Below are 23,628 nucleotides of genomic sequence, written 5' to 3' on the forward strand. Positions count from 1 at the left end.
TTCTCACTGAGCTGCGCCTCCACTCAATATCCACTCCCTCAGGAAATGTGGGTTAGGTTATGCTTCTCTACTGGGGGTGATTAGTAGTAATGAAGTTGCCCACCTTCAGAAACAGAGTAGCAAGTGGCCCTACCCAACGATTCCTATTTAATTGAAAGAAGGCAATTTTAATTCCACCTATTGCAATGTCAGACGAGGTTAAACAATTTTTCTGAAACTTTCACATTTGTGTACAGTCACGGGTGAGAGCACTGAGGCTCAGATCTGCTGAGACAACAGCTCTGTGGATCCTCAGGGAATAAAAGAAGAATGAGGCTACTTCAGAGTCAAGCATCTGATAATTCAGGCCTTTGCCCAAATGTAAAAGATTTTATTTATTGATTTATCTAGGAAAAGAAATCATTTTTAATTTTAAAAATGTAGAAATTAAAAATAATTATATGTATTTATGCTGTGTCATGTGATGTTTTGATGAATGTTTTATATTATGCAATGATTAAATCAACCTAGTTAATAAATTCATCTCCTCAGACAATTGTGTTTTTATGGCTAGAGCATTTAAAAATTTACTCTTTTAGTGATTCTGAAATATGTAATGCATTGTTATTAGTTATAGTCATCCTTACGGGCAAGAGAGCCTGATGCTTCTTTCTCCTTTCTAACTGAAACTTTGCACCAATTAATCAGGATCTCCCCTTCTCTACCCACCCCGACCTGTGGAAAGCACCACTGTGCTCTCTAGTTCTTTGCATTCAACTTCTTTATATCCCACACCTAATGATATCATGTAATATTTGTCTTTCTGTGTCTGACCTCTTTCATTTAGCAAGATGTCTTCCAGATTCACCCATGTTGCCAAAAATGGCAGAATTTCCTTCTTTTTTGACTGAATAAGATTCCACTGTGTACATATCTCATATTTTCATTCATCTGTCCATGGACACTCAAGTTGGTTCCATTTCTTACTATGGGGAATAATGCGGCCATGAATATAGGAATGCAAATATCTCTTTGACATTCTGATTTTAACTCCTCTGGATATATTCCTAAAAGTGGGATGGGCTGGCTTATATGCTACTTCCATTTTAATTTTCTGAGTAACTTGCTTACTATTTCCCATAAAGACTGTACCAATTTACATTCTCACCAGTAGTTCAATTTTCCTCTACCTCCTCACCTACCTTTTATCTTTTGTCTATCTGATAATAACCATTCCAGTAAGTGTGAGGTTATCTCACTGTAGTTTACATTTGTATTTCCCTGATGATTAGTGATGATGAGCAGTTTTTCATATACTCATTGGACATTTCTATCTTCTTTTGAGAACATTCAGACCTTTTGCCTATTTTTTAAAACTAGGTTGTTTTCCTATTATTGAGTTGCTTCTGTTCCTTATGCATTTTGTATATCAGCGCCTTATCAGATACACAGAGTGCAAATAATTTTTCTGCATGTTGTGTTTTCACTACACTGATCGCTTCCTTTGCTGTGCAGAAGCTTCTGTGTAGTTTGATGCAACCCCATTAGTTTATTTTTGCTTTTGTTGCTTGTGCTTTCGGGGTCATATCCAAGAAATATTTGCTCAGACCAATATCACAGGGACTTCTCCTTATGTATTCTGTTAGTGGTTTTATAATGTTATGGCCAAAAGATTTTTTTTTAAATTCATGATTAAATTAATTATATTATTATACCATCAAATAGCAGTCTTTCACCAAGCAAACATCATTATTTATTGTAGAAAGAGAGGAGGGATCAATAAATATCCTTTTCTTCTCTTTTGAGAGTCCAAATAAAAAAATAACAACAAAAAAAGAAAACAACAAACAAAAACCCTCTGAAGAGATGTAGAATCTAAAATTCTGATCAATGAAATATACCAGAGTAGGAAATGATTAGGCAAGTCAAAATCTGAAAACAAACTTGTAATACATATATTCAAAAAAAGCACTCTTATGATAGACAAAGAACTCTTAGAAATCAAAATAAAAAGAAAATTACTTTGTTAGACAAAAGACTTGATTAAAAAAAACAGATGACTGCCCAATGAGCATTAAGAAAGATACTAAGCATAATTAGTCATCAGAAAAATGCACAATGAGATACTGCTGTAAGCTCACTAGAAAAGCTAACTGCAAATGATTGGCAATTTCATGTGCAGCAAGCAACTGTAGCTCTCATACACCATGAGTAGGAGTATAAAATCATACGACAACTTTGAAAAATACTTTGACAGTTTTTAGGAACATTAAACATGAATCTCCCCTATAATCTAACAATTATACTCCTGAGTTTTAACCCAAAAGAATAAAAGCACTTATCCGAACAAATATTTGTGCACAAATGTTTATAGATGCTTCATTCATCATTATCAAAAAGCAGAAGCAATCTGAATGTCTTTGAATAAGAAAACATGTAAACAAATTGTGGCATATCACTAGAACAGAATGCCAGCTAGTGATAAAGAGGAATGGGCTACTGATTCATGCAGCAAATGAATAAATCAAAACAACAGGTGGAGCAAAAGACACTGGCCACAGGGAGCATGCGTACTTCGTGATTTCATTCATGCAGATATCCACGAGGAGCAAAATGTGTCCATAGGAAAGTGGTTGCTTCAAGTTGAATGGGGTGGAGGGGACTTCTGGAAGAAACAAAATGTCTACCTGGGCATGTGACAGTCAAACTCATCAAACTGAACACTGGATCTCGCTCTCTGTTATTCTATGCAAATTATGCCTCAATAATAAAAAAAAAAAAATACCTTTGTAAATCTATACTACTTTTTAGCAGGTAGAAAGGAAGTGGACTTACTCAAATGTCACCAAGTAACATTTAAGAAATCTGAGCTCCTTCCACATGGAATCCATAACTCCCATCGCAAATCATGGGACAACAGAGATAGGAGCATTCCAGAAGGCAAAGTCAGGGCACATGGCCAAGCTCAGAGACCACACAGAACACAGAGAAGGAACAAACAAAGCCAAGGAGAGGAAAGGAAAATTTGAGCCATGAACTCAGACATTTCATAATATTATCAGCCATTTTTCTCATCAATTGGAGTTGGCCACTTCATCATAAAATTTATTTGAACATCTGCAATTAGTTTTACATACTTAAGAGCTTAGAAATTTAGGGTATGGTTCTTTTTCCCTACACTTGAATACTGACTTTTTTTTCCCCTCAATCGACTATTAAACTCCAAATGAAGGGAGTGTTTTTAAAGTATCAGCTGAAGTAAAGGTGCTGTACTGTGGGGTGAAAGAGAAGGGAAACCTGTTAAGGATGTATGTGCCATCACATAGGCTGGAAAAAATAAGGGATCACTGAGAAATATCTCAGAATATCAGTTTTTTTAATCTCGACAATGGGCATAACAACACTTCTCTCAAAGGAGTGACATGGGGGTTAGCGAGGACCTGAATCACCTATTAAACATAGCATTCAGTATGTACTTAGTGAGTGGAAATCTCAATTTCTTTTTCCTTACCCACTGCTTCCTGTCTTGCAGATCAAGAGGAAGGCCAACCAGCAGAATTTAAGCCTCAACAAGTATAGTTAAGACTGAAAGTTCTTCAGAAGTCAGTTTAGACCAACAAGTGAAGTCAAATTATTCTAAACACAAATACTCTTATTTTCCCTAGAAGAAATGAATATAGCAAACTTGACACTTCTGTCTAGGAAACTGTATTATGACCAGACTGCCCTGGGCATATAACACATAATTCAATAAATTTACATCCAATCTTGATAAGGTCACTTTTTCTAGAAGATTCTAATGGGGGTTGCTAGTAATTGGTAGTGTATATCCTCACCTGAGAAATGTTTAGTGTCTACTGTAGTCTAGATTCTCTCCTATAAATTAATGAGGCTAGAGCAAACATTTATTTACCCCCAGAGTAGAAAGAACAGGGTCAATGTACACTTCTGCAAAATAGAGCAAAATTTCAAATTTCGACCATGAGCAAAACCAACTGTGTAACCTAATCATATGTTTGCAGTTTTGAGGGCTGGATGTCCTCAGTGGGATTCTGAAAGAGCCTTGTCCTACCTTCCAAAACACCTACTCATTTGGGAGGAATAGGAAAAAAGGCAAATTTTGATAGTGTTATTCTTTGCTTCTGAAGTTCCTCCTTGTTCTGAAGTTTCCACTGTGCCATATGAAAGCCTCAGATTCTCAGCCTAACTCCTTAAGACTTAAATAGTGTTTTCAAAACAGTTTTGTCCATGTTTTAGTTTCAGGAAATTTGAAGGGGGACATACAATTGGTAAATATCCTTAAGACATCAATTTCACTGAAAGAACTTGGGCTTTCATTTCCCAGCCATGGGCTTCAATTTCAGGCTTTAAAGTCCCCACCAAACAGCTGGATATTAGAACAGCCCATCCTACAAAAAACAGATTCCCTCATAATGAGGAAAATAATCAAAATGTCACTGGAATCCTAATAAGGATGCTAATAGCCCCTATAACCCCACTCACCCCCATCTGCCAAGCCTTACCCATCCATCTGCCTCATTGAGAGACTCAGCAAAGAATGGAAAGATGAAAGATGGAGGAGGAGGAAAGGAAAGGCATTCTAAATCAACAGTTAGGCTCTTCTCATTTGCTATGATGATTAATTGCATTTCTACTAAAGTCACCAAGATAATCAATCTAGGTCTGGATTTGTAGAAGAGTACAAGAACAACAAACAATTAGCAAAATAGTAGCTCTATCAAGGACACAGAGAAAAGGTCATTATTTCTCTTTTAAAATATCTAAGACTAGAATGTATGTAAGTGAACTTGAAAGGGCAGAGTAACATATTTATTTGACTAGTTAATCCCAAGTAATCATAAGGTCAATAGGAAAACACAAGCAACTTAGTCACTGGACTTAACGAATTAGCAATCAAGCGGTAGAGAAGATCTATTTGTTATGGGTCAGTCTAGCATGAGTGATGATTTGCTAGAATGAGCCAGTTAAACATTTAAAGACATGCATGTAACATGACTTTTCCAAAACATATAAATATTCAGAGTCTCATTTCTTATACCTTAAAAGTATTTTACTATTCAGGTATTTGGGTTTTGAAGTGCTTACACTTAATAGCTGTATTTTAAATCCCTTGTTTCCTCTCCCCACCACCCACCTCCAAGGAAAAAGTAAGAAATGAGAAAAAAAATACTAGGAAAAAGACAAGCAGCCCACAGGGACTATTAGCATATCAATGAACTGTGTTTCTATTTACACTTCCATCACTGGTGCTAACTGTTAGCTATTTTAAGGAAGAGGTTACGCCTTAATTAACAGCACTTGGTAAATGAAAGCCAGCTGCATTTCTTAAGTATGTTCAAATTTCAAAAATTTTATTTCACAGCAGGGATTCCAGTTCATCCAATACTTTCATGTGATAACACTTCTGATGAAGGAAAAAAGTCTTTATAAGACCCCAAATAATTAGTTTCCAGAACCGGAGTCAACAAAAAGCATAATTAATGAGTCAGCAAATTGTTTATCTCTAAAGCATTAATATACATGCACATTTTGAAATGAAGGGACTTGAAGGGAATAAATAGCTTCAGTATTTAATACTTCTAGCATGGACGTTTCTAAATCCTTACCAAAACCAAATGCAATATCATCAGCTGGGTAGCATGGTGTTCCTATAACTCTGGCCCTTCCACATTCTCTGTCCTGCCTGTACCCTGGAGCTGATGAAGGATCGCACTTAACCATGAGCTTTGCAAAACATAAAACCCTGTCGTTTCTGCTTGCTTTCCCTTTCCTCTTGGCCATTTCCTGCATATTCCTCCTCCGCACATTTTATCACCTGTTCTGAGGATCCAGATCTCCCTCCTCCCCAACATCATGATTTTTCCTTTCTCTCCCTTTCTCTCTTCTCTGATCGGAGGTTTCAAAACTGGACATGCATGGGGGCTTTGTGCAAATTCTGTCACATTTTGTCCAGAGTACCAATTACAGTCGACCACTTTTCCACACTTATTTCAAAAATCGAGAAGAAAAGACAAAGCTCCCAAGCAAATATTTTTTCAATTGTGGTTTTGACCCAAATTCTTGCCTCTTTTTTCAAAGATGTCAGAAACAATAAGTGTGGACCACTTGAGACCAACTTAGTAAACACAGGAACAGACTTTGGTGGATGGGCCCTTGTTTGATTTTTACTATTCAGGAGGGACTGTCCGCCAGCAGCCCAACAGCAATACCAACAGCAGCGGCAGCGGCAGTATCCTATGCAGCTTGTGCATGTGAACTTATTTTACCTGTGTAATTGTCCCACAAGGTGAATATTATAAAAGAGGAAGCAGAGGCACTGGAAATGAACTCTCCCAGAGTCACAGAGCTAGTAAGTGACATAAAACCACACAGTGTCACTGCAAAACCCACCCTCTTAAAAACTCCACCAGACCATCATGTCTGTTTCTACTCCATGTCCACGTGGCATACTGAAATGGAAATCTGTTCTACCATTTTGAAGAAGTCATCGTCTCTGAGGCTAAAATGAGTTGAAATCCCTTCAATAAAGATTACTAAGTATCCCCAGCGTTGTGCAGAATGCAAGTTCCTTCTACCTGTGTTATATACCTACCAGTGAAGAATGGAAAGAAGAGTAAAAGTCATCATGAGACAAGTAGAAATGTCTAAGTATGGGCAGTTTTAAAGCAAATTTTCCCTGAATGAGGCACTGTGTTCTACAGGTTCAGCAGCATCCCTTAGCTTCAAATAGAACCCTCCTGGAACCCACCAGCCCACCTGCCATCAAAACCTTGCTTGTCTCAAGCTTCACTATTGACCATGATGGTTCCCATAGTTCCCCTGTCCTGACAACACCAAAGTTCATACTCAGAGGAGAGATTTAAAGGAAAGTACTGTTTCCTTCTTTTCAATATCTCCCCAGTAGCATTCTTTCCTGTCTAGAAGTTTTAAGGGTAGCCCCTAGGGATAGTGCCTTCGTACCTAGTTGTCTAACCAGGAGAGACGATTCAGTTGGAAGGAAATTCAAACCAGGTGGAAGATTGAAGAAGTATCTGGGACAAAAGACCATTGGGACTTTGCACAGCCTTGATGTAAAGAGGCCAATTAAATCTTCTGCCTAGTGCTTCCCAATACTTTCTCTGTTGGCTTTGCTGACAATAATGAAGTTGGAAAAAATAGAGGGAGTTTATCTACAGTATTTAAAAGAATAATAAAGAGTAAAAGTAGGGTATATTGTCAATCCCCTGCTTTTAGATTACAATATCTTGAAAGTTTTGAGAGATTATTTAATCTTTTCTCTTTGCTTTCTGCCCACATTATTGCCCATTTAGCCAAAACAACATCGACAACAAAAATATAAACCAAGAGATCAAGTCAGTTTTCCTAAAAAAGAGAGAAAAAAATCTGTTCTGAAAGCTTCTGCTCTGAAGTCAATTGCCAGTTTAGCAATAAACCAAGCAAATTTGCAAAACACCCAGCAAACTATAAACATAAGACAAGCATGAACGCAGTACAAACACCCTCTTTGAGAAATGCCAATTGCATCTAAAGTCCAATAGTTTGGAAAAGTATTACTAACTCATCCTTTTACTAAAGAAAGAAGCGCAAGTACTTACAGTGTCATGAGACTTGTCCTTGACATCATAGACGGTTAGTTTTATTTTGGTCTCCTCATAGATGGGATACTCGGATGGGAATGTGACACCAGTCAGAAACAGTGGGTCTCTTGTCCCCTGAAACAGCACAAGCAGACAAGTTGTATTCAGTAAGGCAGCAACTGCGGTCGGCAGCATGCGGTGACACATGAGAATGCAGAAAGTGTGTCTGAGGCTCTTTTTCTAGGAAACAGTTCTATTAGAAGACAGATCTGAATTGCCAAATGTTGCTCCAGGGCAACAAGGAGACCCAGGGCCCCCAAGTACCGATACAGCTGTTGATGGTAGACAGACTTGTATTACTGACAGAGCTGCTAACAATGAGTCTTGAAAAACAGCTTTTTTTCATTATGTGCAGAATGTGCCAGCAGTCAGTCCATTTAAAATATATTTAATAGCTATAACCTATAATTTATGTGAATAATCTAAGATAGTGACCGATGAAACAAAAGCAAAGTTATTTTCTCAACAAGAGCCATGTGGTAATCTTCTGCTGTCCATTTTTTTCCCTTACTATGATTCAACTGATAGCCAACGCCAAGCTCTTGTTTTACTTGTTTTTGGATGATCAGCTGTGACCTTTTTCTTTTTCTTTTTTTTTTTTTTTCCTCCCCAGACCAACTTAAAAACTTAATGAAAGAAACTTTAAATATGACAAATTTGGGACTATGTAATAACTGGCTCAGGAAGCAGTACACAGGATATTTCCCCCCCCCCAAGGGAGCTAACATCCAACATAAATTATGTATATATGCACATACATATACATATCTGAATATTATAGGAATGTTTGCTCAGGGTCTACAAAGCAATTTTCTACAGAAATTTCTGAAAGCCCACTCAATTCATTCGTTTACTTATTCATTCTTTTACTCAACAAATACTTTTTGCCTGGTATGGTGTCAAACACTTAAGTGAATAAAACAGCCCAAATAGCAACATGTGTTCAAATATAAAATTCTGAACTTTGCAAACGTAAATCCTTTTATGTTTAAAGTGGTACATTTTATGATATGTGTGTTTTACCATGGTGAAAAAAAAATAGGGAGGAGAGAACTTCATAAATAAACTCATTTAAATTTTTGGTAATATTTAGAAAATTATTAATTTAGAATAATGATTGAAAAAAAAATGGATGTAAACAATTTTACAAGTTTAGCCAAGCTGTCTTTATATGAATAAGATTATTTCTGTTCATTCAAGTGCAGCACTAACTATACATTACTCTGGCACGGGATCCTAAGATTTTCAAAGGGCAGACTCAGAACTGCATGCGTATCTGGGTCATTCCCATTATAGAAGTGACTGGTCTGAATCATTTATTCCGCCAACTGCATCAAAGCAGACGGGCGGGCGGCACTGAGCCAGCCAGGTCTGGGGCAGGCTGCTTAAGTTCTTACAGAGAAATTCCTCCTTCCAAACAGATGCAGCTCACAAGTCTAAGAAAAACAAGCAAATGTGAAGGAGTTTAGAGTCTGCTTTCCCCAGCCCCAGATGGGTACCTAAGTACCTCTCTTGCTAAGGTCCTGAAATAAGCGATCTGAACAAAATAATCAAAAGGGAAACACTTCCTCTTTTGAATCCGATCCAGCACAATAACGAGTTTCCTCTTGACACATTCTGAAGGCCATATTAGTAACAATAAATGTAAATAGGAAATCTCTCATCAGATGAGTAATATTTACACCTTCAGCCTGGAAACATTACAGTTTCGCAAATCAATCACCTACCTTTCTTGGAAAAACATCGGACTTTGAAAAACACACACACAGCAAAGAATGTAAAGTTTCCACAATCGGACTGAAGAATATAGGGGGAAAAAAATAAAAGAGCAAAAACACTTAACATATTTAGAACTTCTATGGGTACTTTATAACTCTTCCTTCCCTAAAATAAATGTTCATTCTCTTCCATTTAAAATCTCTCTCTTATTTCCCCCTCTCTCCATTCTAATCTCTATTTGGGGATTCAAAGGAGAACCTTTCCTATCTATGGAAGAAAAATAAGATCTTTCATTGAAAGAGGTTCAGTTTTCCCATGGTGTTTATTCTGGTGAGTTACCAGTGCAGGCTTAGTAACCTCAGGTATGTGTTCCTTAATGACAGAGGTCAGTAACAGCATGGTTACAGACCATGAACTAACTCATTTCAGCCTTTTGCTTAAAAGGAGGTAGGGGGCAGGGTGAGAGGGGGAGGTGGGGAGGGAGAGAGAAAGAGGAGAGAGAGAGAGAGAGGGAGAGAGAGAAATGCAGGCAGGCGCACAGCATGCTCACCTCCACAATTTCAGTGCTGGAGTATCTTATCAGACTCTGCTCCGCGGGGTGGATTACAGAGATCTGCACCACTGTGTTCAGTTTCCGATCACGGACAGGAGCCACGAGATCCTTGCATGCTGGCAACGGCAGAGGAGAGAAAAACAAAAAAAGAAAAGAAAAAAGAAGAAAAAAGGAAACTAACACCGTATCTCAGGGAAAACTTCTGTCCTGGTTGAAAGTAAACTTAGCTAGGCGCTAAAGGAAACCTCCTGGGACTCGGGCTGGTTTTACAGAGGAAGTCTCTTGGAAGTACCTTACAGAAGTAGGAAGTCACGTGCTGCGGAGCTGAATTGAGAGTTCATTTCCACTGACCACATTTGCAACTCATGCAAGTCTTGACTGCTCGGAGGATCCCAGCTTTAATGTGTGACTCTGCACATCCTGCTCAGGGACTTGGGTGACTTTAATTAGTCATGAAACCCTGGGCTTTAATTCATACTCCTTGATGAAGTAAGTTGATTGGGGCCATCTCCAGGAAAACTAGGATGTCCCTTACTGGCAGTGGGTGGATAGTTCAGGTGTTAGAATGCACTCTTGGTCCTTTCCTGCCTATTCTCTAGGACTTCCCTCCTATAGTCAGAGGCACCAAACCAACCAAAACAGGAAGAGTGATTGCTGCCAGCAGCAGAGGCAGCGGCAGCAGAGGCACTCAGGCAGAGGAGGGAGCAGAGGAGGGGTTAAAAAAGCCCTCTGTCTGGAATTCCAAGCCAAGCCTGGGAGAGAGCAACCAGGATAAAGATGGGGTAATTCTTGCCCAGGGGCCACACGTGCATGCTAAGAACTTTCCCTTGAGACGCCAGGCTCATATTACAGCCTCTTACCACCATACCATATTTACTTGAATATTTTCTCCCTCTCACATATCCCTCCCACTGTCTGGGGAAGAAAACATCCAGAAGAATATGCCTTTAGAGCAAGTCCTATATCCCTTCTCCTTACTACATCCTCCCCGCTGGTTTTGAAATAGTGACTTCATTCCACACTAGGTATGATGTAAAGTGTGTTGCTAAATGTAATGCGAAGTGCCCTCACCAGAGTTGGCTCAAGTTAGGCTCAGCCTGGTGGCCCTGGGTCTGACCAAAGTCTGAAGGTAGGGGAGGATGGAAGTATTCAAGTTCGTCACAGCACTGCTGCAGTTGGCAGGCCTTTATCCACGGGGACAAAGGTAATGTAGCTGAGATTTGAAACTTGAAAGCAAAGGAAATTATAGATGTAATTATCACCTTTCAATTGCTTACAGATAATCTCATTTCTAGGAGCATAATGAGATGGGAAAAAGCAGGCATTCTGAAATGAAACAGGCCATGTTTTAGTACAGTTCTAGTAGCTCAGCAATGCTGGAAAAATTATTTAACTTCTTAACTTCTTCTTGCCAGACTTTGGGATCCTTTTATTCCTATCTGGCATTTTGTCATGTGTTTTCTTTATTGAAACCACATGCCTCTAGCCATACAGGAGAGCTTTAGGAAAGCTCATGTGGAAATATTAATAGCCAGAGTTTATTTAACCCTATTTTTTAAAGCACTCTGCTCATTATCTCTTTGTTCCTCAAACTGGTGCTTCGAATTAGTATTGCAGTTTTGCATATTAAGAACTAGAGCTCAGAAACATGAAGTGCTCACATCTACATGACTAGAATCCCCTAGCAGCTTGCTTACATCAAACCCCACTATCTCTACTTCTTTCCTGGCCTTACACGTTTGCTCTCCTGCACAGTGGAACCTCTCTTTGGAAGACCTATTGTCATGGTCCTTTAATTGCTCAACCCAAGAGATCTACAGTTCTATAAGTGACTGATACAAGGTTTCAATAACATCAGCATGTCAAGGGAAGGAAAGAAAAAGCTAGATTTAGATTATACTGTTCTTTGGTGGTTATTTTGATCATTTCTTTTACTTGCCTGATGAAGGTGTTTAATTTTATTGCTCTTGGTTTTCTGTTCCCAGTGAGCATTTGCATATATCTGTCTTTGGTATTTAAAGCTGGGGCCACTGCGCTTTCAACACATGCATGTCACCCACTTTCTGGTGGTAGTTTTACCTCTATCTTGTGAGCTCATGATACCTTTGCTCAAAATAAGTCAATTCGTTTTGAGTTCTTATCAGGCTCGATTGTGGGCTGTGGTTATTTCCCAGAAGTGAGCAGCTGTTCTGCATTTCATCAGAGAAACTCTCAGCCTCACTCCCCACAAGGACAGAGAAAATCTCTACTGAACTGAAATGTTCTGTGCCTGGTCTGCGGATCTCCCAGTACCAAGCAGGAGAAAAACAATAGTGGTATGTCATCTTTCGTTATATTTTGTACCTAAAAACAGGCACAGAAAACAACAGCTATCTTTTGGATTGCACTTATCTCTTTTCGTCCTAACAGCCCAAAGCACTGACAGTTCCTTAGGGCTTAGGTGGCAAAATGTCATGCAAGACACTGAGATCAGACAAAACTTCTGAGATACTGCCCTAGGTTCCGGCTTCCTAGTTCTGGGGGCTAAGTCACAAACCCTCAGGCACTTAATTCCTCTGTCTTCTTACCTCTCAGGGTGGAGGCAAGGAAGAAATTACGCCTGTTACAAACAGACTTTTCTATGCACAAATAATGTTCACTAATATCATTGTTCTAAGAGAGACTGATATTTGGTGTGTTGTTAGAGTGTAAAATGGTTTTTATTGGGTTCATCTTACTCAGTTCCTTAAAAGCAGTTACCACATCCAATATTTCTTTATAAATGCTAAGTCACTACATGAATCATGACATTTCGTAAAGTGAAACCCTAAACATCATGGATCTCAACACACCGAAACTGTACCCCTAGAGGGGTGATAAATGTTGAATGAGTGGATTGCTTCAAGGAGATATTACTCATTGGAAAGTATAAAATCTAATTTTCATGGGAATTATTTAGTAGCCAATCTAGAGGATCTTGAAAAAAAAAAAAAAGATTCAAAAATCAAAAAAATGTTGTATCAATCTTCCAGCCACACTTACCACATCCATTACCCAAAGAAAATTTTATCCAAGAGAACCCTACATAAGTGTCTTTCTTCAACTTAGAAGACTAAAAGAATGCCAACATTTTGACTTTGCTTCTGTTTTGTTTATTTAAGAAATCTAACTATTTGAATCAAGTAGCAACAAATGCTAACCACTTAACCACTGAGCCACATCCCCAGCCCTTTTTTGTATTTGGGGCAGGGTCTTGCTGAGTTGCTTAGGGCCTTGATACCTTGCTGAGGCTGGCTTTGAACTCAGGACCTGTCTGCCTCAGCCTCCCGAGCCACTGGACTTACAGGCACTCGCCACCATGCCCAGCCGACTGACTATTTTTTACTGAAAAGGGGGGAAAATAATAATGCAGAAGTAATGACTTTTTTAAGTTATAATTTGAAATTTTCCTTGAAAAGAAATAAAAGCTATGAGCAACTATGGTGCCTATTAATCCCACCATCATCGTAACTAGCAATGTGAGGGGTTCACTTTCCTTTACCCATCACGGTGAGTGAACTGCCTGTCTAGCTCAGATTTGTCCAGGAGCCAGGCGGCTCTCAGCTGGAAGTGAATCCTCAGTGGAAGCGTAATGGTAAAAATAAATGAAGCCTCCCTTCTCAGGGGACAGCTAAGTACTGAGCCATCAGAAGGCCTATCCCCCAGGGAACCTCTCTGTGATGAATGAAGGCCCACTGGGGCCTCATTTTAGAATCTGTCCCAAGTTTGAAATCCCAGTCACTGTTGGGCCAACACTAAGAAGAGTCACATAAAATGTTCCTTTGCTAAATTTGGCCTGAGGGCCAGAAGTTGCCAACCTCTGGTCTAGATGCTTGCAGCTGCGAACTGCCCTAGGAAGATAACAGATTGTCTTATCTTCTAGCAATTCTTCTCATATTTGAGGGTCCAGAATCTAAAAGGTGAAATCTTTGAGGTTCTTGTTGGGTCAAAGAACCCACCTACTTCAAAACACTGGGTTGCAAGTGTTTTAAATAAAGTACTGGGTTTCACCCCACTTGGCAATCATTTCTAAATCATGTCAAGTCTATGGATTTGATAGAGGCTTTCCATCTCTCTAGCCAACTTTGGCTAGTAGCCTAAAAATGTCTCCTGACTCACATCAGAAAGCTCTGTCCAAGCAACAACAGTGTGAAGTGGAGCCAGCTGCACCTTTGGGAGCTCCTGAATTCAGCAGCACTTCCCATGTCAGGGAGTTCTGAATCCAGGCTATCAGAAGGAAAGGTGGCCGGAGCCCTGAGCAGCCGGAGTTCATGGTCAGCCCCAAGCAACGAACCTGGACCCTAAGGATTTTTTCTTCTGTGAAGTTGGGTCATTTTTCTTGCTTTGCTGACATTCATCTCTGTTCTAGTCATCCAGAGTTAGAGACATGGAGCTAAGTTTATCTTCTTTCCTTCCAGAACAAAGTAGATAGGGAGGAGTGTGTTTGTGCATGTGTGGGAGGTGGGCCATTTGTTAAGAATTTCCGGATCTCTACAATTCTATACTCAAAATTAGCTGAAGGCAATTTAGGCTTAGAAGAGCCACCACACAGTACAGCAATATGGAGGATAATTTTTTTTTTACATAAGATAAAACTGTATTTGATATGAATCACATGTAAGAAGCTATGTGACTAGGTCAAATTACTCAATCTCTTTGAGCCTCTATTTTCTTATCTATAAAATGGGGCCTCTATTTTCTTCTCCACAAAATGGTGGAAGAACAGACTGTATACATTTGTTATAAAGACTACATAAGATTATATGTATAGGTTGCTAATCATATAAGAAGCCTTTCACATTTTTATTATTATTGACATTAATAAGAATATTCACTGGGTGCAGTGTGGTACAAACCTGTAATCCCAGCAGCTCAGGAGGCTGAGACAGGAGGATGGCAAGTTCAAAGCCAGCCACAGCAAAAGTTAGGCACTAAGCAACTCAGTGAAACCCTGTCTCTAAATAAAATATAAAGAGGGGCTGGGGATGTGGCTCAGTGGTTGAGTGCCCCTGAGTTCAATCTCCAGTACCAGGAAAGTAAAAGAGAACATTCATTAACATAAAATGGTTTTATCTATCTCACATTTTTATACAAAATGCTAATTAAATGCTCAAGATAATTCATTTACTCCTGGAGTTTATGTAAATATACTCTTTTCCAATAAAAGCTTGTTAATATACATCTGTGACTCTTTTTGTACTTACTTATTTCCATATGCTTAAATAAACATTTTGAAACCCTTTATTGGATTGTGTGTTAATATGAAAAGACAGGTATATTAATGCCTCACACCTGTAAAAGCAGATGAGCACTCTTAATGCTTTTTAATTTCACTTCTGACTGGGCACTTCCAGATGAGAAGCCCACAGGAAAAGCCTTATTTCCCATCTCCAGGCAGATAATGCAAAAAGGAAATGGTCAACTCAGCCTCTGAGTTGGGGAGACACTGGGGGCTCGCAGGAGAGGATGTTGGGTAGAATGGGGTGGAAGGATGTTCTCTCAACCACTGAGATATGCCAGGGCGATGGACTTGCTCATTATTCTGCAGGTTCCCTTCATCAGAAAAGAAGACACGAGATGCTAATGAAGCTTCTTAATCTTGCAATTAAAAATCGTATTACGGGAAGAATCCTTTATAGCCAGGGAGAAGCTACACTTTGAGGAGATTTTGTCTCTGAAGAGAGAGAGCACTCCTTGTCCCTTCTACAGACTCTTCATAGGGAAAATGGAAGAAAGTAACCCCTGCCCATGAAGGACAAAAAAGACCAGAGAACATTCTAGAATAGAAATGTACCCCCCGCACTCCCAGAGCTTTAGAGAAATAACCATTTGGCTTCCGGCCTCCCTTAATAACCATTCTTATCTTGCCACATTTGCTAAGAAAATCAGTCACTTCCCTGAAAATGCAGGACAGATTTTCATAGACCACAATAGTTTTTTTTTTTTTCAATTCACCTCTCAAATTCTTACTGTTTGCTTGAGCTTCTTCAAAATGTTACATATATATTCTTTCTCCTTGTACTACAGAACATTAGGTTCTACTAATCAACTGATAAGCCAATTTAGGTTATGTTTCCAGTCTAATAAATTATTGGACTCCATGATATGGTTTCACAGTTACCCTTCTATACCAGTGATTACATTTAGATTAAATCAATTTGCATCATACATGAAAAGATATATGGAATACTTAAGAATCTAATAGCCCCTCTTCTCTAATTACTTTGCTGGTGTAATATGTTTTTCTCTTTTCGTTTTCCACTGACTGTTTTTTATTCTTCTTTCCCCTGAGGAATTTTAAGACAGCAATTTTCTGAAGCCTTGGATCTCTACAGTTCAGATCCCCTGGGTAGATTTAGAAGACAGTAGGGCCTAGTTCCCAGTGAACTGCATTCCAGGGCAATTCAAATGTGCCCAGTGAGAGGGTATCATGCACCATGTCCCTGTCTCACATTAACACACAGCGGGAATTACCCAAGTCGTTGGGACACACTGTTCACTTTCGATTATTTGCTTCAGGTTACTTCCCAGAAGAATGTGGCTGTAAATCACGCTGAGCTAATTTGTGGTCACTAATTCTTCCATGTTCATTCTGTATTCTCTATCACCTTTAAAAGTATTTAATTCATTGAGTGTAGCTTCTCTGCCTGCCCTCTCTGTTCCTTTGAGCTCATTTTCAATTGGGCAAGACTGCTTTCTGTAATTTTTCTTTTTTAGTATTAATCCTTTTTGTTCTTTTGTCTGCTCTCTCAAATTTCCTAACATGTTTCTTGCTGTCATGACTCTGAAAGACAGATCATGGAAGTTATTGCTCCTATACACAAGACCTGGTAACCTAGGGATCAGGAACTCATCGAGCATACCAAAGAGTTTCTCCTGAGTTAGCTAGCCAATTCAAAAGTCTTAATACAAACATAACAAAACTGTGTTACTTTTCTCTTAACTGTTGTAATTTAATTGCCACATACTAAAGAGCCTACGAACCATGCATAGCCACCAATATAAGTAATACTTGTCAGAAAAATTAAACATACAAGTTAACATTTAAAAAAAATGAAAATTTGACATTTTTTTTCCATTTTTTTTTATTTGTTTGTGTTTTGGGTTTATTTTGTCTTCTTTGGCACTGAGTTTGAAAAAAAATCATGTCCCTAATTCAAAACCTGGGCCTTTTATTCAAAGAAGGCAACACTCTTATAACTTGTAACAACACTATTAATGCTAGGTTTCTAGAAGATCAGGGGAAAACAAAGCAATTTAATGTTCAAGGTTAAAAAAAGAGAAGTCAATCCAAGGAATTAAAACACACACTGAATGAATGAATGAATAAATGAATGAATGAATGAAAAAAATGAGTAAACAAAGTCACTCTAATGCAAGAATACCTTAGGCATACTAAAATAATGCTAGACATTTTTGCTCCTATATTGCAACTAAGAATTCTAATATCATATACAATTTAGGGTTATTGTCATTTAAAATAACACATGAAATGTGCAGAGAAGGTGGGGATGGAAACAGGAGCAAAATATCCTGAGCCCTTACTATGTCCAGCCAGCACTTGCTCAGCCCCTTGGCTTGTGTCAGCTCCTATCCATCCAGGTCAACAATGTACCTTTTGCTGCCTCATCAACTCTAAATGCATATTTTTTTTATTCAACGTTCACAGATGATGGCATTTAGCTCAAGGATGAAGACTATTTTCACTTTACCAACAACGCAGTAATTAGGAGTCTGAGTTCATAGTTTTGCAAAAACATCAATATGCCCACTCTAGTCCTCTGCCTTTACAATAGTGATTTGGTTTTGTCAGGAGAATTTAAGACTCTCAACACTCAGATAATAGAATTCAAATAAAACTTGACGAGAAGCTGAGGCTAATACCATAGGGGGGAAACAGAAGATGGAGCTCTTGAGGAATATGGGCCATGATTTACAAGAGGGAACTTAAGAGATTCTGTTACAGAAATATTGCTTTGATATTGCGGTCACACTGAGAATTGAGTACCACGGCTCCTAAATTTTGTGACAACCCACTCACTGATAGATTAAACATATTTCCTTGATATAAAAAGCTAGATTGTTGGGAAACAGAACCTGAAAAAAACCTTACTTTTTCCCATGACAGAATAGTATAAAAATATTTCACCATATTTCACATGTGTCTCTGTGTGTTCAATAGAAACACGTTAGTCTACAAAAAACAAAACAAAACAAACAAACAAAAAAAAAAAAAAACAGGGGGGTCTGAGAAGATAAAATTCATTCCTTTACTTGGGAACATGATTGATGTTCAAATAAACTTATGCTCGGTCCCAGTTCTCAATCTAAGTATCACTGTAGAATCTGGAGAGAAAGAAAAGAAATTGCGACCTCTGGCTGGAACAATGGTGCTCAGGGGAAACACTCTTGGATGGTGCCTGGGAGCAGAGAAGACACCAGCTGTACAGCAGACAGCTTATTTGCATATGAAAAGAACAAATTTTGTTCAAATCACTGTTGTCAGTACCAGAAGACTTCCATTCTTGAGTCTGTCCCCTGTTCCCTGAGCTTCTCTCATGTCAATCCTTAGACAATCTTATTTTGTCTTGTTTTCCTGAATATCACCTCAGTGGCTACGATTCCATCCTAAAGCAACTGAATTAGAAACAACTCCGTGCCCGTGTCTCTTCCAATTTTGATATCCCACGCTACAGGCCGTAAACCCCAAAGTGGCCTGACATCGTCTGAAGTTGCACACAGACTTGGCTCCAGTGCTGGCTCTGAATTCACGCTTCCACGTTGGAAAGAGCAAACGCTTGCAGCTTTCTGCTGTTCTTTTCAGCAAGAACATATGTGCTGCTTCAGAAAGGAGGAAAATGTTATTCCAAGAAGGAAAGCAGGTCCCACTGAATACTAAAAGAAAAATTGTGAGTCAGTTAATGGAAATTTGTAGTGTAACTACCAGAATCGGAGAAGTAAAAAAAAAAAAAAAAGAAAGAAAGAAACAGAGAATGCTCTTGCTTAAACCCTTGACTCTCCTGCAGGAGCCAAGATGCCAAGCCAAAGGATCCCTGTTTGGGACAAGCACACAGCCCGTTATTGGATCTAGGAGTCCAAGGGATTAAAGGGAAGGGCTCTTCCCTGTTCTACCTCCAGACTAAAAGTTGAGGCTAGTGTGGGTGATGGAAAGAGGGGTACAGGAGGGACATTCAGGGTCTGAGTCAGCAAAAGTGGATGGGTAAGGCCAATGTGCTCAGGTTGGTGGACTTCAGATGAGGACATGTGATGGCACCTAGGGGCATCTGTGAAACTGAGGAATAAAGGCAACAGGGACCTCTGAGGTCGCCTTGATGAGCTGATGGTCTCCTGAGGGAATATGAGGTCCCCCGGCTGAGGCAGGCTGCAGAAAAGGGCAGCCTCTCAATTCAGATGATTTCTCATATTATACACCAACTCATGGGTCTGGGCTTCACTGAATCCCGAACAAGGCAATTTTGAGGCACGCTTTCTTAAACAAAAATGTTTTAAAAAAACTGCATTGTATATATTGTGTTTAAGGTTTAATTACATGGGACAGTACTCAAAGGTGAAAAAATTGTTTCAGGGCATTTTTCCCACTAAGCATTGGGCTTAGTATGCATGAAGTTTATATGAAATTGCTATCATTCTAATGCCCAATACTTTACAGGTAAAATTAAAACACAAAACCAAAGACAGGCAAATAGACATATTTAGGAAATCAAGGAGAGAGGGCGAAATGGGATAAAAAGATGGTTCTAGGGGGATAATTAGTATCTTGTTTTTATTGTCTCCATCGCAATCATTCATTGGGGAAGGGCAAGCTTTGAAGAGCTTGAGGAAGTCGACTCCCCATTTCTACCTAGTCTTCAGTCATATAGAGACAAAAGAAAATCTCAGTACTTGTGTTGAACAACAGGGCTCTGAGGGTGGCCATTCCCGTCATGAGATGTTGACTGACAGGAAACAAAACAGACCATACAGATAAGGTAGAGCTAGTGATCTAGAAATAAGAAAAAGAAGGAGGAGCCAGAGCCTGGAGAAAGCCAACAGGGCTACTGGTTTAGTCAGCTATTTCACGGCTGTGACTATGATCTGACCAGCACAATTATAGAGGAGGGAAGGTTTATTTGAAGGCTCACGATTTCAGAGATCTTAGTCCATAGAAGGCCGGCTCCATTCCTTGGGGCTCAAGGTGAGGCAGGACATCATGGCAGAAGAATGTGGCAGAGGGAAGCAGTTTGCATCATGGGGAAGCAGAGAGAGAGAGAGAGAGAGACTCCACTTTCCAGATACAAAATATATACCCCACACCAGACCCCATTTCCAATCTCCTCCAGCCACACCCTGCAACTTCAATTAATCCCATTAGGGATTACTTCACTGACTGGGTTAAGACTCTCACAACCCAATCATTCCTCCTCTGAAACTTCCTGCATTGTCTCACATGTGAGCTTCTAGGAGACAACTCACATCCAAACCATAACAGCTAATTTGAGGGCAGAAATGATTTGGAGCAAACCCCACTACTTCAATAGTTCATGGAAACCATGAAGATCAGACAATTTTAAAGTGAGACAGTGCTCCAAGAGAACTAGAGTTTTAAGGAAACAAAGCATATTTCTCAGAATGTTGAGATCTCCAAGGAGATCAAACAGTTCAAACTTAGAGCTTGGCAGAGCAGCTAACTGAATGCAGATCCTTTAGAGCCCAGATATGCAGAAGCTGTAGAGCAAAGAAGTCCTTCACACCACCAAAGAATTCGACTCAACACCCCAAAATCAAATAACCCAATCAATAAAGGGCAAAGGAACTGAACAGGCACTTCACAGAAGAAGAAATATGAATGGACAACAAATATATGAAAAAATGTTCAACATCTCTAGTAATTAGAAAGCAGCAAATGAAAACTACACTGAGATTCCATCTCACTCCAGTCAGAATGGCAATTATCAAGAATACAGGTAACAAACATTGGTGAGGATATGGGAAAAAAGGCATGTGCATACATTGCTGGTGGAACTGCAAATTGGTGCAACCACTCTAGAAAGCAGTGTGGTGATTTCTCAGAAAACTTGGAATGCATTACCATTTGACCCAGTTATCCCACTTCTTAGTATACACCCAAAAGACTTAAAATCAGCACGCTGCCGTAATGCAACCACATCAATGTTTACAGCAGTTCAATCACAATAGCTAAGCTAGGGAACCAACCTAGGTTCCTTTGACAAATAAATGAATTAAGACAATGTGGTATATATACATAGTGGAATATTACTCAGCCATAAAAAAGAATGATATTATGGAATTTGCTGGTAAATGGATGGAATTGGAGATTATCACACTAAGTGAAATAAGCCAATCCCAAAAAGCCAAAGATCGAATATTCTCGCTGATGTTCAGAGGCTAACACACAATTCGGTGGAGGGATAGAAGTTCACTGGAGCAGACAAAGGAGAATGAAGGAAAGTGTGAGGAGATGAAAATAAGGAAGACAATAGAATGAATGGGACATAACTTTCCTAGCCTTGTACTTGAATACACGACCAGGGTTACTCTGCATCATGTACAACTACAAGAATAGGATCCTAATTAGAATAAGCCATACACCATGTCTGTATAATTTGTCAAAATACACTCTACTGTCACGTACATCTAAAAAAGAACAAATGAATTTAAAAAATACAGGAAGAAGAAAAAAAGAAGAACAATCTTCTTGGCTCCTTCAGGACTCCTGGTGGACTACATAAGACTAAGAGGCACCTTCTGTTCAAGTTCCCTTGATAATTTTTGCTCCCTGTGCATGGTAAATAGCCAAACTTCCAAGGTCATGGACCCCAGCTCTAACTCTGTGCCTTTGGGTTTTTTATGAAGTCTCAGAATCCTCATCTGAAAACAGGGATGATGATTATATTTATTCTCACTGGATGCTTATGAAGATCCAATTAAATAAGTGGGGGAAAAGATTCAGGAAATTCTTAATAACATATTAATAATGTATTTCTCACTTGGAAATATTTAGCTGAAACACTCTGTGAAACAGAAACTATTCTGTGGAACTTGCAGGTAAGGAATCAGAGTGTAGGAGAGAGTAATGGGATAACAAAAATACTAATGAGAGCCATGATATCAAATCTATCACTTCTACACCAAGTACCATTCTTAGTGCTTTAGGTGGACTGTCCCATTTAATCTGCAAAACAGCACAGTAAAGGAGGATTCCTCAGGGATGCACAGGTAGCCAGTGGCAGAATGGGGACAGAAGGCTCTCAGGCCAGCACCCGGCTTGTGACCTCAAACACTGCCTTGTGCTATAGGCTGAAGTGCCAGCTCGGGTCTTCTGACTGGCCTGTTGCTATTATTCTAGTTATCCATTATTCTTGCTTCTATTTGTATATACATCTCAGCAAAAGGATTCAGTGCTTCTGGAGACTTCTATAAGACAGGGACCCCAAAGTTCCTCTGTGAAGAATTTTACTTATCAAATCCAACAGGTAATTCTGTACTTCACTGTCAGATTGTGTGTAAAGAACTAACTTGTTGTATTCAGCCTGGAACTGAGTCTCTTTGTCAGTTCTTTCTAGAAGAACCCTGAGGCCAACAAGACTATATCTTACAGAATTTATGAACAAAGAAATATCAATAATTAAATAATTGCATTCATTAGGGATTTAATTTTTTTTTACCAATGTGTCAGCAATAATTACAAAATATATCAATTGATTTTGACAAAGAAATGTGTGAAAGTGAAGCAATGGAATTCATGCATGCATTCAGTCCATGGGTATTTATGGAAAGTTTAAAGTTTGTCCTGTAGGATTCCAGGCTGTTAAAAAAGTGAAAAATCAAGTTCTCTCAGTCTGCTAAGAAAAGAAGATTAATAACCTGTGGTGAGAATTCTAAGCAGGGTGATAAACTCAAGAGAGTTGGATGCTGATAGACTAGGAGAAGAAGCTTCTCTGAGGAGGTATCATTTGAGCTGTGACCTAGATCATTCAAAGGAGCTAAATGAGGAGGAGCAACAAATATTTGGCCTGTTTAAAAAGTGGAAAGAAAACCAAAGCAGTAAATGCAGAGTGAGTTAGATTAGCAAGGTAAGAATGGCCTGCTTCCTTAAACCCCAGGTCCAAGGCAGTAAGAGTTGTGAGTATATTCCTAGGAATGGAGCCAACAGAAGATTTTAACTAGGGGAGTGAAGCAATCACATTTGTATTTGTGAACAAGTGCTCTTGCTGTTCTGTCAGAGGATAATGGAGCCCCAACAGACCCCTGAGGACCCTCCAGGCTGTCCCAGGCCAGAGCTCTGTGTAACTTGGAAATGAAAGGCCATGGTGGCTCTGGAGAGTGGTAGGTAGTCAAATTCAGAATATGACCACCATGTTTTCAACACAGAACATACAGAACTTGATTGTGGATTTGATGCAAAGGTAGAGAACGAGAAGAATTGAGATGGAGATGTGGTGTGGGAACTTGAAAAACAGAGCAGGAAGTATATTTTGCAGACATGGGTATTGTGGGGTATAAAACATTTGAAGGGACAGGCATGGGGGCTGAGAAGTCAAATTTTAATCATCTGAAGTTTAAAATACCTCCTAGACAAGCAAGTGGAGATAGCTAGTGGTTGGTAAAGTCCCAGGAACATTACTTTAAAGTCATGGGCCTAGAAATTGCTTAGAGTGAGAGGGTGTTGAAGATTTGCAC

General features: G+C 39.2%; 1 protein-coding gene across 1 annotated transcript in view; it reads right to left on the reverse strand.

The window, feature by feature from the left end:
- Window positions 1-23,628, reverse strand: part of Inpp4b (inositol polyphosphate-4-phosphatase type II B) — a 784,856-nt gene that overhangs the window by 337,327 nt on the left and 423,901 nt on the right. Inside the window, exons 8-9 of the mRNA XM_047566293.1 lie at window positions 9,907-10,025; window positions 7,596-7,712 (exon numbers count right to left, since the gene is read on the reverse strand). Coding sequence (XP_047422249.1) covers window positions 7,596-7,712; window positions 9,907-10,025 — 236 coding nt within the window. The remainder of the gene's footprint in view (window positions 1-7,595; window positions 7,713-9,906; window positions 10,026-23,628) is intronic.

This window comes from Sciurus carolinensis, chromosome 10 (assembly GCF_902686445.1).
Source record: "Sciurus carolinensis chromosome 10, mSciCar1.2, whole genome shotgun sequence".
NCBI lineage: Eukaryota > Metazoa > Chordata > Mammalia > Rodentia > Sciuridae > Sciurus > Sciurus carolinensis.